Source organism: Caretta caretta, chromosome 1 (genome assembly GCF_965140235.1).
Source record: "Caretta caretta isolate rCarCar2 chromosome 1, rCarCar1.hap1, whole genome shotgun sequence".
Lineage (NCBI taxonomy): Eukaryota > Metazoa > Chordata > Testudines > Cheloniidae > Caretta > Caretta caretta.
Window position 1 is genome coordinate 187167601 of NC_134206.1, and position 18374 is coordinate 187185974.

The 18374-nt window shown below is 46.0% G+C and overlaps 1 protein-coding gene across 1 annotated transcript in view; it reads right to left on the reverse strand.

The window, feature by feature from the left end:
* Window positions 1-1193: 1193 nt before the first annotated feature.
* The window catches only part of PTGFRN (prostaglandin F2 receptor inhibitor), a 106751-nt gene continuing 89570 nt past the window's right edge, over window positions 1194-18374 (reverse strand). The window contains exons 8-9 of the mRNA XM_048869385.2: window positions 12163-12468; window positions 1194-6227 (exon numbers count right to left, since the gene is read on the reverse strand). Coding sequence (XP_048725342.1) covers window positions 6061-6227; window positions 12163-12468 — 473 coding nt within the window. The 3' untranslated portion in view covers window positions 1194-6060. The remainder of the gene's footprint in view (window positions 6228-12162; window positions 12469-18374) is intronic.

Below are 18374 nucleotides of genomic sequence, written 5' to 3' on the forward strand. Positions count from 1 at the left end.
TTTGAGTGGTGACAGGACAGGACAGCACTTCTCAACCTCACTGCGCTCAGACACTACCAACATTTATTTCAAAAGAGACCCTGCCCCCAAAGATCTCATAACTTGGAATCTGGGAAATCATGAAAACTCCATACTGATTGTCATGATCTTTTCTTTCAGTCATGGCTGCCAGACCTGAGCTGGGGAGGGAAAGAAACCAAGGCATACACTTCAGTGGGAGCTGCCACACAAGCCACCACTCAGCAGTTCTACATGCGACCGTGAGGTGGCTTTGGTATTGCGATCAAGCAGGACAGCATGAGTGACCTGAAAGACTGACCTTGCCAAAGAACGAGTACAGGAGTTCCCAGAGGCTTTTGCACCAGCAGACTTAAATACCTACAGAAGGACAAATTACCCACCCTTACCGCATCAGAGCGGGGAGGTGCATTCTTTACCCTGCTGTAGGGGTTGGTGATGTTACCAGCTGTGACAGGAAGAAAAAAAAATCCCAGTCTGGGGGCACGTCTTCACTGGCAGGGCTTTAACATGGCTTGAGTGGTCGTGGCAGAGCACTGGGAAAGAGCTCTTCCAGCGCTGTAAAAAATCACCTCCACAAGAGGCGTGGCTCTGGGGCACGGTCTACACTGGTGCTTTATAGCGCTGAAACTTGCTGTGCTCAGAAGGGTGTTTTTTCACACCCCTGAGCGAGAAAGTTGCAGGGCTGTAAATTGCCAGTGTGGACAAGCCCTCAGACGCCGGCAGATACAGTAGGCGAAACGCACAGATTTTCCGCTCCAGCACCACTGACTTTCCTGATGGCTGTTTGGCAGAGTCAGGAGAGCCAGCCAGCAGGCCTGATGCACTGGTTTCAGAGGATACAATAGGCATTAACTCATGGCCCTTGTGCAACCAACAGACTGGTTCAGGGTGGGCAGGAGGAGAAAGTTGCTGCTATCAAGAGTGCCTGTTGTATAGCGGGCAGAGCCTGGAAACAAAGTTTAGACCTACCTCTGACAAGGATACACCATATAACCATAGACCAGTCATTTAACCTTTCCATAAAACCAGGAGAATACTTACTGAATTGGAGGGGGGGGGGGAAGAGAAAAGAGGGCTGGAGGCTCAAATCTGATGTCTGTTTGAGAGGAGCTCTGAGTGCCAAGTCGATGGGAAGTGCCGCCTGCAGTGTGAACATTCTGACCAGAGAACGGTTACCAAAAGACTTGCTCTTTATTTTGAACATAAAAAGAAACATTACATAGCATCATTAGAACTGTTCAATTCCGGCATTCCAGAATTGTGCCAAATACCTTATTCTGTACCTTCCACCAATTCCTGTCTATTTCCTAAAGTCATTTTCAAGCAATGCCTGGTTCAGAGTCCAAGTAGAGAGGAATTTCCCAGCTGTAACCGAGTAGGAAACACATGGCAAAGTGAACAAAGTAAGATCAACAGGAGCCCTTAGCATACTTGGCTATTGGTTTCAATCCCAGGAGTTGCAGCTTAGATGGTACTGAACCCTTGCATCGCACCTCATGCAGCTTAATCCTTAATCTCCTCAGATACCAACCACTCCTAACACACACAAGTGGGCACAGGGAGTAAAAAAAAAATCATGGGAAAAGGAGTGACTAAGAGACACAGGTTCTTTAGTTAGAGACGAGATTCCCATTGTATAAAAAGAGGATAATACAAAATTGGCACACTTGGAAGACCTGCTGGGGAACTACTGCCCCAAGAATTTCAGCCTTTGAAAATACAGCAACACCAGGGAGAAAGGGGGAGGGAGCACCATCTCCCAAAGGGCTAGCAGCTGTGCGATGTAGTGGCCATCTCCTTTCACTTGGAACGGGAAGGAGATGTTTTATGGGCTACGATGGAAGAAGTGGTTAATCACCCTCTGCAGTAACTGTGGTTCTTTGAGATTTGTGCCCTTACAGGTGCTCCACCTAGGTGCACGTGTGCCCCAGAGGCCCTTGGAGATTTTCAGGAGCAGTGTCCGTTCAGCCCTTGCATGCATCATGGTTATCCTTGTGCCCGGCGCCAAGGCTGTATCAGGCTACATGGGTGAACTGTCCCCCCAGTGCCTTCTGCACCACTGAGTCTCAGAGGAAACTGAAACAGAGGGGAAGGAGCGTGGGTAACGGAGCACCTACAGGGACACACATCTTGAAGAACCACACAGTTACTACACAGGGTAAGTAACCTCTTCTTCTTATTCTTCTTCAAGTAGTGTCTGTATGGGTACTCCACTCTTGGAGACTCCTGAGCACTATCCCCCCATACGAGCAGGGAGCTTAGGATTGGAGTCCATCACAGAAGAGAGAACTGCATTGCCATCAGCCGCATCTGTGCCTAGAGAAGCTATGTATTGAAGATTATGTGACAGCTCTGCAGATTTCTGGAAAGGGAACATTAAGGAGAGCCACAGATGTAGATTGTGATCTAGCTGAGTGCACCAAACCACTGATGGTGGTGGAATGTCAACAGCCTAGTAGCAGGCTATAAAATACCCGGACACGCATTTAGAGCGTGTCTCTAGGTAGAAATGGCAGAACTCTGTTTCAGTTGCAGACAGGTCAAAAACGTTCTAGTGGATTTATAAAATGGCTTAGCTCTGTCCAGATGAAAAGAGAATGCCCTCCTGACATCCAGAGCATGGAGAGCAGTCCCCAGGTTAGAAGAATGTGGCTTCGGAAAGAAAACTGGTCGGTATATGCTCTGATTCAGGTGAAATTCTTATGCTACTTTAGGAGAAACCGGAGACGTAGCCGTAAGGGCACCTTATCCTTGTGGAATGTTGTGAAAGGAGGGTCAGCCATTAAGACCCTGATCTCTCTGACTCTGCAGGCTGAGGCAATAGTAATAAAGTCAATAAGGAGCAGGTCGCCATTGGTTCAAAAGGGGGCTTTGTGAGGCTTTTGGGAACTAGGTTCAGGTCCTACACAATGACCTGTGGGAAGGTCTTTGTGTGGGAGAAGAGGGTCCCCAGGCCTTTCATGAATCACATGGGTGTGGGGTGAGCAAACAGAAAAGTCTTTGATCTAAGACTGGACTCCACCCTCTATAATAAAAAAAAAATGCTTTTTCTTTTAAACAAATACTAATCTAACTACTAACAACTAAACTAAACTAGCTAACTAGGAGAAACTCTGTAACTACCGAGGTAGGCAAGAGGCGGACATGCTAACTCTATTGAGCCGATGCAGCCTGATATAGCCTCGGCTGGGGCACAAGGATACCAACGGCGCAAGTGTGGGTTGAACAGACATTGCTAATGAAAATCTCCGATTGAGGGCATGTGGGGCGCACACGCACCCAGAGGGACACTACTCGAAAAATAAGGTTGATGTTAGCTAAGGGCATGGGGACCCTTCACTAATGGGTAAGGAACCCCCACAGCCAAAATAACCCTGAGTTTCTTTCTGCAGGGAGAAAATGCCAGCATGCAGTGTGTGCTTAGGAAGAGCTGCCATTCCATGCTTGTTCATTCCATATTACTGCATTCCAAGCTTGGTTCTGTTTCCCCCAAACGTAACGGACAGCAACAGAGATGAGGGTTAAACCTGCAAGGAAAGCGAGTGACTTGTGCTTTGGATAACTAATCCCCACCCCACCCAACAGAGAGACATGCTAGGAACATTTTTAAAAGAACATCAATGATGTGAGGAAAGCAAATATTAAAGCAGGAAAGAGAAGAGTCGTTTAGTTGTGTGTGGGAAAGAGGACATCAATGCAAACTCAGTGCCCCGCAAGACCAGCAAGCGAGTGCCTCAGTGTGGTAAGGCAGCGCAGGAGAGGACAACAAACATTCTGTGCTGGTTCTGGAAGAGGATGACATCCTGCTCTAGCAAATCAACTCCTATGCTTTCCTCTTTTTGGAGAGTATATAGATGCAAGTTCTTCCACTTTAACATGGGGAACTCAGATGTGCCATGATGGCTATGCATTCCTCCCCCACCAGCTTCTTGCTGTGTCCACATGCAGATTCAGGAAGGGCACTGAAACACGAGGCTCGGCTTCAGAAAAAGCTAGCAATAGGGGGAGGCTGCCGAGAAGACGCAGGTCAAGATTTTCCAGCTGTGACGAGTGATTTTGGTTGCCTCCATTTCTGGATGGCCCACATGAGACACCTTAAAGGGGCCAAAGTACAAAAAATGATGCTGAGCACCCCCTCTGAAAAATCAGGCTGCTTTTGAAATGCACACATCCAAAATAGTCACGCGAAAAATCTTAGCCCCAGTTCCCTTTCAGGGACAAAGTCTTGTGCCAGTGCTGGGGAAAATATCAGGACAAAAGTAACTGAACACTGAGCATCTCAAATAAATGCCGTCTGTAGCGGTTACAATACAATGGCGTTAAAGACTTCACTCAGCTGTGAAATTAAGTCATGTTAATAAAAGGAGGTTAGATCCTGCAGTACCCCGGAGGGTACGTGCGAATGGACTACTAGTCACAGAGAAGGCCTAGAATGTAATGAAAGTCTCAAGACAGTTAACAATACAGCAGGGCCTCTAGCTTTTGCAGATGGTCTCATCTGTCATTGGTTCTTTATTCCTAAAGCATAATGGAGAAGGATGGACCATTGGTGGTAACTCAATTTCCTATCTTTGTTGATTTTAGCCAAACCCAACATGCGATATCAGTGTACTTCTTTTGTACACAATGTCTGACTTTTATTGCTTAAAAACACCAGCTGTGCTAGAAGACAGAGCTGCCCGGATAACTGAGAGCAGCTCCTTAGGAGCCATGCCAAGGGAGTGTGGAAGACCAGAGCCGGGCTTTCATACGATAGCACCTATGAATATGCCTCAAACCCCCTGGAGAGATCTGCCCATGTAGTGTCCAGCAATGGAGAGGACCCCTTGAAAAGACAGGGGTCACTGCAGGTACAAAGAGACAGAGACCTGCTTTAAAAAAAAAATATCAAAAATCAAACTCCCTTCTATGATGGCCTGATTTTGCACCCACACAGCCACAATTTGGCTGCTGTTGATTGTGGACACACTGCTGCCAAATTAGAGATTGCAGAGATGTGTGTTAGGTGGCTGCAAGGAAACAAAATGGAAATTACTTTAGAACCTGCTCTGTGTATAGGTAATAGCTGGTTCCCACACCATTTCCAGCCAACGGCCAGTTGACCATATACCTGAAAAGAGCTGGTGGTCTCCATCCTCTTCCTAAAAGGACGGGTGTTCCTCTGATGAACACATCACCACCGCCATGACTGGTAACTGGCGCCTTGCTGGTGGTCTCAGCAGAGAGGCCAGGGAGACACTCTCCACTCAGGAAGAGTAGCACCCCCTGTGGGTCAGGGTAGAGGCACAGTGGGAGGGGCTATGGTGGGAAGGAAGGCCTGCACTGTGAAGTACTTGGTCTGAGCATTCAGCCTCTAGGGTTGCCAAGGCAGCACTTGTCACCAGAACAAAGACCAACTTTAAAAAAATATATTTAAGAAAATTGTCACAGACACGTCCATACATGCTGTATTGTGGAGTGAACTCCAAACCCCTGAAAATAGGGGAAGAGAGGGCACCCTGACAACCATAAACCCACCTTGACCATTGCATCTTTACCAAACAAGTACTAGAGCACCTCATACGGCTGCTTCCTTCCCAGCACTGGAGATAGGAACAAAACCCGGGGGGGGGGGGGGGAGGGAGGGAAAAGAGAGAGAGAACAGGTCAGCTAATTTTATAAAAGGCAAAATATTTCTCCCAAGCCCTGCCCACCACAATAACCCTCCCCCCCGCCCAACGATGTTCACACACAAAGAGAGATCCTAAAAACAAGACAAAAGGATTTAACAGTGAATCTTGTCTGAAGGCTGCTGAACAGTTTGCGTGTCAGAAGAAAATATCCCCACAGTAAGTGTCCCTGGAAGAAGAGCTCTGTGCTGGTACACATGGCCTGTGCTCTCAGTACTTAGCATGTGGAGAGGAGAAGCTCTAGGTCCTGGCTTAGATCAGAGAGAAAGATACTGTCCATTGGGCATTTGTGTGTCTCACACACACACATCTCAGTCTCAGGCCAACTGCCCAAATCTCTCCCAAAACGTGCATAGTCTCATTCCCACACTCAGTCCATCTCCATTGACATTAGCCGGCGTCGCTCCCGTCTGGTTTCTTGTACTTCCTTCTTGCAACACCAGCGGGAACTGCAGTAGCCAATGAGGCAGGATAAGAGTCCGATGATGGTGGCTAGACCAATGCCTATCAACAGTGGATATTTCAAAGCGTTCAGCACTAGGAAGGGGGAGAAAAAAAAAGCAAAAGCAAAATGATTAAATACAGCGTATAGAGAAATGCCAAACTTGCTCACTCTGTCTAAGAAAGGGAAAATACACATCAGCCAGGGACAGATGAAACCATTCAGAAAGAAATTCTAGTTCCCCCTCCCCATTTCGAAGGTTCTGAAAAAATTCAGCTCTCACTCCCCTCTGTTTTGCTTCCATAATTCTCAAGCCCATATAGAAACAAGAAGGACAGGATGCAAAATCTCATAAGAAAATGTCTCATTGTGAGATTCCCAGCTCCAATCTGACAGACTCCAAAGGTTAAGCTAGTCCTGAGGAGCATCCACATTTTGGGTTCTTATCCAAACCAGATTAATCCACCAACAATTTAAACAAAGATGGATGGAAACCCATTCCTTTTACAACACAGCTTCCAAGTGACGAGTCAAGGGCTCTGACTTTTTGAAGGACTGTATACATAGATTTAGAGCTCATTAGGAAGCAAATTCATTCTAGCCACCTAGCAGTTTCCAGTCAAGTCCATATTTAGGTGCCCAAAGAAGTGGCCTGCTTTTCAGAAGTGCTGAACATCCTGCAGTTCAGTGAAATGGAGGGTCTGGAATGAGGACCCATTCAGGGGATTAGGTAAATCAACTCAAGAGGCACACTGCTCCAGGAGGCTCATGCAGAGTTTGAATCAACTGCAGCTCTCTCTATGACTGGTATGGACAAGCAATATTAATTGTAGGATTAGCTCCACCAGGGATGGGAGCAGAGCATTAGAAAATTAGGGACATTTCGTCCCTGAGGTAACTTACTAGCTGCACAGAAAGCAGAACAAAGACTTATGTTTCATTTCATCTTCTTTGGGGCTCCCAGTGAGGCCATTCCTTGAATTTCTGGGAAGTACTTTGGTAAGTACTTGGCCTGACATGCCCCCTAGATTATCACTAAATCACAGTTTTAACTATCTGCTGGATGTATACAACTAATGTTAAGTACATGCAGCAGTTATCAAAATTAGTTTCTCATACTTCAGGAGATTTAAGGGTTGCGTGTAACATGCAGAAAGGGCTGAAACATAGGTCAAGAACCATGAGCACAGGGAGCAGTGTATTCATTGTGTTTACAACAGAGGATTAGGAGTCAGACTCCTGGGTTCTGTTATCAATTGAGATACTAATTGCACCACAATTCACCATGCCTCAAGTCCCCTGTCTGAGAAATGCAGCTAAGGCCTGGTCTACACTACGAAGTTAAGACGACTTACGTCAACCTTTGTTGACAGTGATGCCACCTCTCCTAGTGGCGTTGCACCATGGTCTACACACCGAGGTCAGTGCGTGTGCAGACACTGTGACCTGTATCAATCCTAACAATCCTCCAGTAGCTGTCCCACAATGCTAGACAGTGACTCCACTGCTCAGACGCTGGAAGCCACCCACTTCCCTTTAAAACCCACACATACTTTTGGAATGTCTTTTCCCGATTGTTCAGCTTTGACAAGTGCACCCAACAGCTCTCCACTGTTGCGTAAAACTGCCCAACCAACCATGGCAGCTACATACTATAGACATGCTCCTGCCTGGAGCAGACAGGAGGTATTGGATCTCCTGGGCATCTGGGGAGAAGAGGCTGTGCAGACACAGCTATGGACCAGTCATAGAAACATGGACATCTATGAAAAGATTGCACAGGGGATGTGGGTGAAGGGGTATGACAGGGATCAGCAGCAGTGCCGCATGAAAGTGAAGGAACTATGGTAGGCATATCAGGAGGCCAGGGAGGCCATCCGTCTACCTGGTGCTGAGCTGCAGACCTGCTACTTTTACAATGAGCTGCAGGCCATACTTGGACCCTGCACATCACCATGGATACCCAGACAGAGACTCTTGCCTGGAGCAATGAGGAGGAGGGGTATGCAGCAGGAGGTCAAGCTAGGCCACAAGCCAGGAACTTGGAGACTCCATAACCATCTAGCCAGTTCCGCCAGCCAAGCACAAATGAGCCCGATCCAGTAGAAGGAACCTCAGGGTAAACGTGGGCATGCATTCTCCCTTCACGTGTTTAGATGTGGAGATGGCGCCTGGCCCAACCACAAGTTAGCAGGACACCGGTATCTACGCTTCACTGTTTTACTCAACAAGAAGAGGTAAAGGTACCACACACACACACACACACACACACACAGAGGTAGTGTTTTCTGCATTTCAGTCTCCTGTAGAGTTAGGCAGTGGGGGGCACGCATGATGTGGAGCACTTTGTTTATGTACACAGGGACATCCCTTGTATTGTCCTGAGAGATCTTGATGAAACGCCCATGGAGGTACTCTTCAATCCTCTTCCGAAGGTTTTTAGGAATGGCTGCCTTATTTCTGCTTCCATGGTTGGACACTTTCCCCACGTCACTCCATGATGACTTTGGCAGGCACCGTTGCAGTAAACAGGCTAATGGCATATGGGCCCAGATGGCTTCAGGATGCCAGAAGTCACTGTGTTCTCTGGGCCTTCGTGACCCTCAAGAGCAAGGTATCAGCTAAAATCATTTGTGCCCGTGGTAAATAGTGCCAGTACTCAGTGCCATTGCCCTGTCCTCATGCCCACGGAAATAAGTGCTGAAATTTTATTGTTTTATGCAACCAAACAATTCCCTCCTGATTCCCCACCTTGCCCCTAGTGGCCATAGTGACTGTGGCTGCTGCTGAAGAGCGGTGCTGTGGAGAGGCACTCCAGAGGGTCAACAAGCAGGTCTTGTTTAAAACTTGTAGGGGAATAAGGGAAGGGAATCCTGAGATCTTCTGCTTTCTGTCTTGACTGTAAATAGGATACATCTGTCTGTTTTATCTGTGGCTGCTGCCACTGCAGCCTTGAGGGGTGCCCCCTCCACACCCATCCCCTGATGAGGAAGAGAAAGAGGACATGTTCATCGAGATAATGAAAGTCAGTGGCGCATCAGACCATGAACAGAGGGCCAGGAGGGTGAACACAGCAGACAGCCTGGAGAAGGAAGGAATGGGCAGGAGAAAGACACAGGAGTCCCAGCAGGAAAAGGAGAGGAAGATGCACCAGGACAATGGGGTTTCCCAGGCAGCAAACACAAATGCTGCAGACTCTTGTAGACCTACAGCTCCAACAGTCACGGGCTCACCTCCCCTTACAGTCAACCGAGACTTCCACTTCAGCAGCTTCTTACATCTTGCATCAGGGGCCACATCCCTATCCCCCCACAGCAACGGACAGTGAGAAAAACCACAGCTTCACATACACTGACCTGTGAGAGCCAGCATTGGTGCATGTTTGGCAGAAATGGACTGGCATGGACATGAATGTTTTCCACCGTTCTAATTTTAAAGTTCTGTTCTGTTAATTTACAATTAAAATTTTGCACTATCTTGGTTTTTCTTTGCACATTAATGTTTGGCACTGGTTTAGGTATGCAATACATTTTTATTTTTTGGACAAATTCATCTTTATTACTTCATTACATTCTGCGGTATGTCTGTGCTTCGAGTGCCACTAGATTATTCATAAGAGACCAGAGATACAGAATTCATAGGTTGAGTGAAAAACCCAGTGTAATAATTATAAATGTACAATAAGCACTGCACAATTCATTGGTTCATTAAAAGACGAACATAAATGTACACCAAGCACTACACGATTCTTGACAGCCACCCAAAGGTCAGGGCCAGGTAGAGTACAGCCTACCACATCACACTGCTGTGGCTGATGGTTAGAATGATCTTTCAAGGTGTCCCTCAGCTGCACAGCTCCACACTGAGCTCTTCTAATGGTGCTCGTGTCAATGTCAGCCAACAGCTGTTCCACCTCCATCCTACCCCTCAGCAACTTTTCCTTCTTTGCCTCATAGATATTATGCGGTACACAGCAGGAAGCTATAACCATTGAGATGTTTTTCTCACAGAGATCTAATCTAGTGAGTAAACACTGCCGAAATCCCTTCCATCTGCCGAAAGCACATTCAGCTGCCATTCTGCACCTGCTGAGCCGGTAATTGAATCTTTCCTTGGAGCTGTCAAAGTGGACAGTGTACAGCTTCATAAGCCAGGGGAGCAAAGGATAGGTGTGGTCACCCAAGATCACTTGGCATTTCAGCATTGCCAAATAGTAATCCACCTGTCTAGAACAAGTGTCCCTGATGCAGATTTCTGAACAGCCCTGTGTTCTTAAAGATGGAAGCACAATGTATGTTCCCGGACCAGCCCACATTGATCTCAGTGAAGCATCTCCAGTGATCCACCAACTCTTGCATAACCATAGAAAAGTAGCCCTTTCTGTTCATGTGCCAAGAAGGGCTGGGGCCAAAATAGGGATATGCGTGCCACAGTTCTGGAAACCCACAGCTGAAAATCCATCCATATTGTCCTGCACATTGCCTAGAGTCACAGTCCTGTGTACCAGGATACAGTTAATGGTCCTACACACTCGCATGAAAGCAGCCCCCCACTGTGGATTTTCCAATTCCAAAATTATTTTCCACTAACCGGCAGCAACCTGGCATTGCAAGTTTCCATGGTGCTATCATCACTCACTTCTCAACCATCAATGCAGCTCTCATTCTGGTGTCCCTGCACTGGATTGCGGGTGCCAGCTCGGCACACAGATCCAGGAACGTAGCCTTTCCCACCCAAGAGTTCTGCAGCCACCGCTCATCATCCCAAACCTTCGTTATGATGTGATCCCACTAGTCAGTGCTCAGCTTTCAGGCCCAGAAGGGGCACTCCACCGTCTGCAGCTGCTCTGTGAACGCCAACAACCTTGCATTTTTTTAATTTTTATTTTTTTCCCCACTGTGTTCCCTAGTAATCTGTCCTCAAAGAAATCATCATGTCCCCCGTTGTTGCGGTACTTCCTGCAGCTCTGCAAATACCGGAGCACCATTCTCCCTGAGTTTGTAACGTTCATGACAACAGTACACAGCTGTGCAGGCTCCAGGCTTCTGTCAGAGATGGCAGACACTAACAAGTGTGGGTTTGTAGGGTTTTTAAAAAAGACACAAAAACGTGATAGGATAGAGATGGCATTATGGGATGAGAAAATTGCCTGGTGGGAACATGACCCCTTGCTCCCCCTTCCCCGTGACTCGTGTGTGCACAAGCATGTTCCAAAAATTTCCCCAAAGGTATTGCACCAGAGGGCAGCGCATGACGCACTGGGATACCTACCTATGGTGCACCGCATTTTACATTGACACAAGCTCTGCTGGTGTGTACATGCAGCACCAACACAAGCAGTCATGTACGCACAAGCGATGCAGTAACTGCAGTGGCTTTACACCGATAGAACTTACATTTACCAGAGTTTGTAATGTAGACATGGCTTAATACTTCCCTTGTGTGGTCAGCATCAGGGTTACTTTACAATGTATATCATGTGGAGAGTCTTGGTTAAAAGATGCTATAGGTGTGAGAAATATCAGGCCACTCAACGGGTTGGGAAAGGGGAAAGCTTTGCTTTTGTAAGCACGATACATTGCTGGGCACATTGTATGATCAGGAATTAAAAGTTTAACATGCAAGAGAAAATGCGAAGTTTAACTGCAGATAGAACTAGCACTTTTCATATTTAGAGGCAGTTGCAGAGTACTTAAAAAGCTTTTCTAGTTCTACGACAGCACACATTAGACCCATAGCATTACACGTGTTCTTATCATCAACATGGGGTAAAGTGTCACCACTGGTATTCCTGAGCCTTAGCATCCCCACTGGCAGAATACAGCAGGTGTACAGATGGGCTATGAAGTACCCTGTGCAGTCACCTTCGGAAGAAAGGAGGCAGCTACAATGCAGGGGCCTCTAAAAGTGGGGGTGGGCTGGAGGGAGGGGCGTGTGCAGAATGGGGAATAGTTGGTACCTGAGGGCTCCAACAGGGGTGTGGCAAGTACATTCCCCAGCCTCAACAAGAAAAGTATCTAAAACCCTTACCATCCATTTTCACAGATATGAATATGGGCTTGGATTTGATCTCCGGTTCCCGCTGCCAGACACCCGTGGCTGATCGCACCCAAGGGGTTATTGAGCAGTAATGGTTGCCGAAATCCTGGCCCTCACAGCCATGCACCCGCAGCCGGAACTCCATGGGGCTGATCCTCTCCAGGCTGACATCGCTGCTCCAGTTCCTCCTGGCCTGGGTCACGATCCCTTTCCGATCCAAGGAAGCTAGCAAGACAGGGGCTCTGTCCAGTGCAAAGGAATGCACAGCAAACCAGGAGACGTCGAAGGACATATCATCTGAGTTTGAAGGCAAACAGAATTTGGCAAGGACAGTGAGCTCTGAAGGATATTTACAGTGTCACTTAGTCAGCAAATGGGCAGAGTCTGGTGTCTCGGAACATACAGGAGCATTATAACCAAATGACTGAAAATACAGCATAGATTTAAAAACAAAAAACAAAACAAAAAAAACCACCCTGTTCTTTGACAACTCAGCTTTCCAGCACAAACCAGGTAAATCACAGAAGGATTACAATGCAGGTGGCATCATGAAAATATGAACGCTTAGGCAGTTAACCTCATTTCTGAATTGACCAGACACACAAAGAAGATTATGACTGCAGGAAACTAAGTAGGCCGGATCAGTATTTGGCATTAACCCTTGGAATGCTACCTAATTATGACAGAGATGTTGGGAGTCGTGGGCACTTGCTAAAGCAGAGGAAGCAGAAAGGGAAGAGTCAGGGCTAGGACACTTAGTGGGGTGGTTGGGTCTTTTTTTCAGGGATGGTAGCAAGGGATTTTTAGCATCTGGGAAGGGCTGTCAGTGGGAGCATAGGAAGGGTAGTGAGCAGAGGTGAAAGTAAGCCGGTGCGCCGTACCGGGGTGACCTGGCTTCCGCAGGTGGCAATTTAAAGGGCCTGGGGCTCCCAGCAGCGGCTGGAGCCCCAGGCCCTTTAAATTGCCGCCAGAGCCCCACTGCTGGAGCCCTTGTAGAGGGCAGCACGTAAGTGTTTAGCAGCTGAAGAGGAATGGGATTAAGATCTTGTCAAAACACAGGTTTAGCAACTAGGGGACAGTGGGTAAATCGTGCAGGTACTTGTTGGGAGGGTAAGTGTGTCATGAAGTTGGGCTGGGGTACAACAGTAGGAAGGCTATGGATAGTTGGGAGAGGGACAGGGTTTCCTACTGGGGACAGCAGAAGATCTTCTATTGTGTCTTTTTCCTACTATTTTAGACTGAAATCTCAAATTTAATTTCATAGGTGAGTCTTTGCTAAGCAAGCCTAGAAGCTGGGTAAGACCGTTGTAATTCCCACATGATTAAACTAAAGCGCAAGGCCTGAGGAGCAGAATGCTAGAAGTTTGCTAGCGGGCAACAGTTTCCAAACAACATCCTTGACCTTGTCTAGTCTCTCATGCTTTCAGAGAAGTCTCTCCTCTAAAAAGACAGCCTCCCAGCTGTAGTTAGTGCGCTGTGTGCTCAACATAAAAAGGCAGGCTCCCAGGTAGTACAGCGATGAGCATGCTAGAATTGCTCATAAAACACCACACACACAATGATATCACTAAATATTTGCCTTCACATCCTGCCCATGAAACAGCTTACCTTTCTGCCATAGTTTTTCTTTAATTATGTGTCAGAAGGAACTATGCCTCACGCACATTGCACTTGCAAGGAGATAATCTACCAAGTGCCTTTGTAGTGACTTCCACCTCTAACACCAGTTGACAGATAGAGTCCATCAGTACTACCGTCCCTTTCCGTGCTCATACAAGATCATATTGATCCATTTAGCAGATCTGCACTTTTAACCCTATTAGGCTGGCAGCTGAGGATGCAGTTTAATCACTGCAACATCCTCTGTGTTAATACCCCAATTCACCGCACAGCGGGTTAGAAAACCAACATGGATGCTATTATATATGAGTAATATACAGAAAGCTGCTAAAGAAAGAGACCATAAAAAACAATGACTTAACAAACTTGTCTAAACTCCAGCTGAAGATGGATTCCATCTGAGAGCAATAATGAAATATTCTCATAATCTGTGTGTAGGGATGATAGGGGTGGGATGACCATTCTCTATCTGACCTATCCACAATGTCAGGAAGCTAAGCAGGAGGGACCTAACACTATCTCCTTGATCACCAGAGCTGGGGACTTTATCCTGAGGTGTGCTAGACTGACCACACTGTAGTCAATGGGCTCTAATAATACACAGCACACATATAATACTGTTTTTAACTAAATAATCAGTGGCCCACACTGTCCAAGGAAAACTGTGTTGAGCTCTTCTTACCACACAAGTGCCTCAGATGTAGTAGGGGCTAGCATGGCTTTGAGTGTAATGAGGACACAGCCTTAGACAATTCTGCTGCTTCTATACATTATCTGCATCTCTGATTCCCCTACACATTAAGCACACAGATGGGCCACAACTGACGCTCACATCCTTATGAATTTTGGATACAGATTGGTGTTGGCGGGGAGTGAGGGGGGAGGGAGGATGGGATACTGAATATGAATTAGTTGAATTCCCATATCCAAGCCAGCCTCTACAATTTTGGATCTACATCAGATCTAAAACTGGAAAGGGTTTATGTTTTCCAGTTCTGAGTAAGGTCCAACCAAAATAACACTAACATTTTGCAGGATATCAGCACTGCCAGTCCTGAATTGAGCTTCAATCTCAGTACCTAGCCCTACCCTACACTTGCAGGGGGTATCTCCTCGGCTTATCTGTAGTTAGCAGGTGCCACATCTACGTACGTATGCTGAGCTGTAGCCGTGATGGTTCCAGGAGATTAGAAAGGCAAGGTGGATGCGATAATATCTTTTACTGGACCAAATTCTGCTGGTGAGAGAGAGAAGTGATCGAGCTACACAGAGCTCTTCATGTTTCAGGAAGGACCTGAAGAAAAACTCTGTCTAAAATGAAAGATATTACCTCACCTACCTTGTCTCTCTAATAGCTATGTATTGCATTTCAAATTCTGTTACTTATTCCCCTACTGGAGGGGATAATTCTGTTTGTAATATCATTAATTGACCTGGAAGTACCCATAAACAGGATTGAAATATGTAGCAGGAGCAGATAAACGCTATGGGATAAAATGTCCTATTTTCATGTACGTCTTCTGTAATGAAAAGAGGGAAAGACAGCAAATAGGGGCACACTATATAGCAACAGAGACACTGGCATCTCCAAATAGTCCATTCACCCAGTAAGTTCACTATCCTGACTGCAACAATGGCCAGTACCAGAAGATGCCACAGAACCTCCATAAAAGTACCTGGTGTATTTTGCAGTTCTGGAGAAGGGAAACATTACCCAACCCCACCTGGGGATCAGTTAATGCCCTGAAGCACATTTGTTGACAGACAGTCCTTGTAGATCATTCCTACTGCCTGTAACTGCAGAGGCTACTTTTAGTTACTCAGGGTGACATCCTGGCCCCCCCGAAGTCAAGGGAAAAATTCCCATTTGTTTCAACACAGCCAGAATTTCACCCTCTATCTTGCCTGCTCCCTTCACCACCAGTGTCCCTCATTCTGCACCTGGACCAACCACTTCTAGGGGAAGAGTTCCATCTCCATAGCCCAGTCAGTTCTTGACTTCTGTGGAGACTGCTAAAAAGGTGGCCTGTTATGTGGTAGCGGGCACCAGTCCACAAGAAGCCAGATTGAAAACCACCCACTCATTTCAAAGATCATTAAGACAGCCATTAGCTTTTTTGTCTCCACCAAGCTGGGTTGAGTTTGAAACCGTGACCCGAGGTAACAGGTCCACACACCCTGGCTACACCCAATCTCTGAAGACATACATTGCCCATAAATTCCTCTTACTTCCGCATATTCTACTTCAGACAAGCTCGATCCAGTTATAGTAAGAACACTTGGACATTCTCCAGGATAAATGACATCAATAATGACACAGCTCTGACCCATTGCCTCCCCCAAATCCCCAGTCACACACAGTTACACTTGCAGAATAAAATTTTAACAAACAAGTCCTTTTAACGTCTCAGGCAAATTCATACCTTTGAAGAATTGTTTTCTGTTTAAAATTATACTGTTAATTTGAGGTTCTCTTTTTCCTTCATACAGAGATAATGAGTTGAAAGTTATAAGATCTTGCTGTCATTTTGAGAATGCCAAATCTATCTTTTGTAATTACACCATGGCATAATAGTATTATGCCAACATATCTTATCAATCAGTATACACAGTGCGCAATTAGTGACTCAGTACCGACACACAGAGAATCAGAGGGAGATTTTGTCTGCCTGAAAGATTTCCTCGTTATTATATCCCTTGAAGGGGCTGTGTGCCAAAGTCATTTGCTTTATTCCTGAGTTTTGTGTGATTTTTCACATTACAAAATATTAGAAATTTAGCAACAGCAGGACATGAATTTGTTGCTCTATAAAGATTAGTAGCAAATACGTCCAGCTGCTCCCAGAATCTGATCAATTAAACAGCATATTTAAATATTTGGTTATCCACTGGTATCCCCAAAAGCAAGAAAAAAAATCTCTTTCCTCCATCCCCGTTGTTCATACTAAGTATCAATTTTAATTCGGGAACAAAAATAAAGTCTCCATTTTTGGATCACTGGAACAGATCACTGTCACCACAAATTCATTGCTATTCTTCCCTGCCCCTACCATACAGTCTTATATTAGTCAATATCAGGCACCAGGAAAAGAGAGGCTAAATGCTCCCTGGGATATTATGAGGGAGAAATATAACATCCCAGTGACAAATCCAGGGGGCTGCTGATCCCTTTGGGTGATGAAACTCTCAGGTCCTCTCTACATGCAGACTAACGTGGTGGTGTCCTGCTTTCTCCCTCCAGGCTGGCTAGAATCATCAACATGTAAGGCACATCTTTATGCCTATTCCAATTTGACACACAGGACTAAGCTGTCTGGGTTTTAGCTACTTTCCTGGCTACTCAGTCCTCAAGATAGTGAATTCTATTCCCAGCCCACCTACTAGACACCATGCACTTCCACTCGACAGAATGGAGCTCTTTTAGCATCTTGTGATTGTGCTGAATCACAATTTTGAAACCCCTTTTTGTTTGCTAAATTGATATGAGGTTGAACAGGGCTTCCTAGAGAGCTGAGAGTACCGCTCTTCAAGACAGGGTAAAGAAGCTGGCTTTGTTAATTTTCCAGGGCACTCACTGGGTCTGTCTGGAGCACATAAAACTACTTTTTCAGAGAGAGACACCGTAATACTCTCAAGGACCTGAGAATACAGGCCTATGAAGGGGTCATTTGGGAGACATTGTTATCTGTTCGAAGAAGAATTTTTACAGAACTAATAGAAGAGACTCTGCCCTTGAGGCAATGGAGACGCTACCTTCCTCAAAAAATTAAAAAAATTTCATTTGAATTCAGCGCACTAATCACAGCTGTTAAACTAACAGACTGGCTCTCCCAGATGAAGAATCTATAAGGGACAGATGTTCCAGTGTCCCAACCCTCCATAACGCACACTCCATTCGGGGCTCAGAGCAGCAACGGCACTCCTTCGCATAGTGTTGCGGCCAGAGCAGAGCACTGTGGGAGACATCCAAAAGTGCCTTCAGTGATGGATAAATGTACAGCTAGCTAAGACAAGTTACTTTGCCCCACCTAAGTCTGACCTAGAACCAGTACTATTATAAGTACTCTAAATTGATTCTGGGTGTAACAGAAGGAGGATAAGCTGACTGATAAAGAGAAAGACATTGTCTTCTCTCAAGCACAGCAAATATTTCAAAATCTTCCTATAAGTACTTTGCACAGATGGTTATGAAAATTAAGGAGCGTGTAAACAGATCACCCCAGATGTTTCCCTACCTTACTCCATGAAATATAAACATCTATTAGAATTGCACACTTGTGAAGGAGAGCTGCAAAGCTTAGATGAAAATAGTTCACCACAAATCTGGGCTTAATGCCCTCAGCAACACGTCTGCGGACTTTAAAATAAAAGATCCTCTCAAATCCACTGGCTCGTCTGTGTTCATGAGAGATAACCTAGAATGAACAATTCTGGAACATCAGAGACCAAAACAGCAAGGATTTAATATGGAGACTTGACTTCTATGATATTCCAGAAGATGCAAGTAGGCCAGGGGTGGTGCTACCTCTCTGTGCAAGTTAAGCAGACAGTTGGCAGAGCAGTGATGTCTGCTCTGCCTTCAC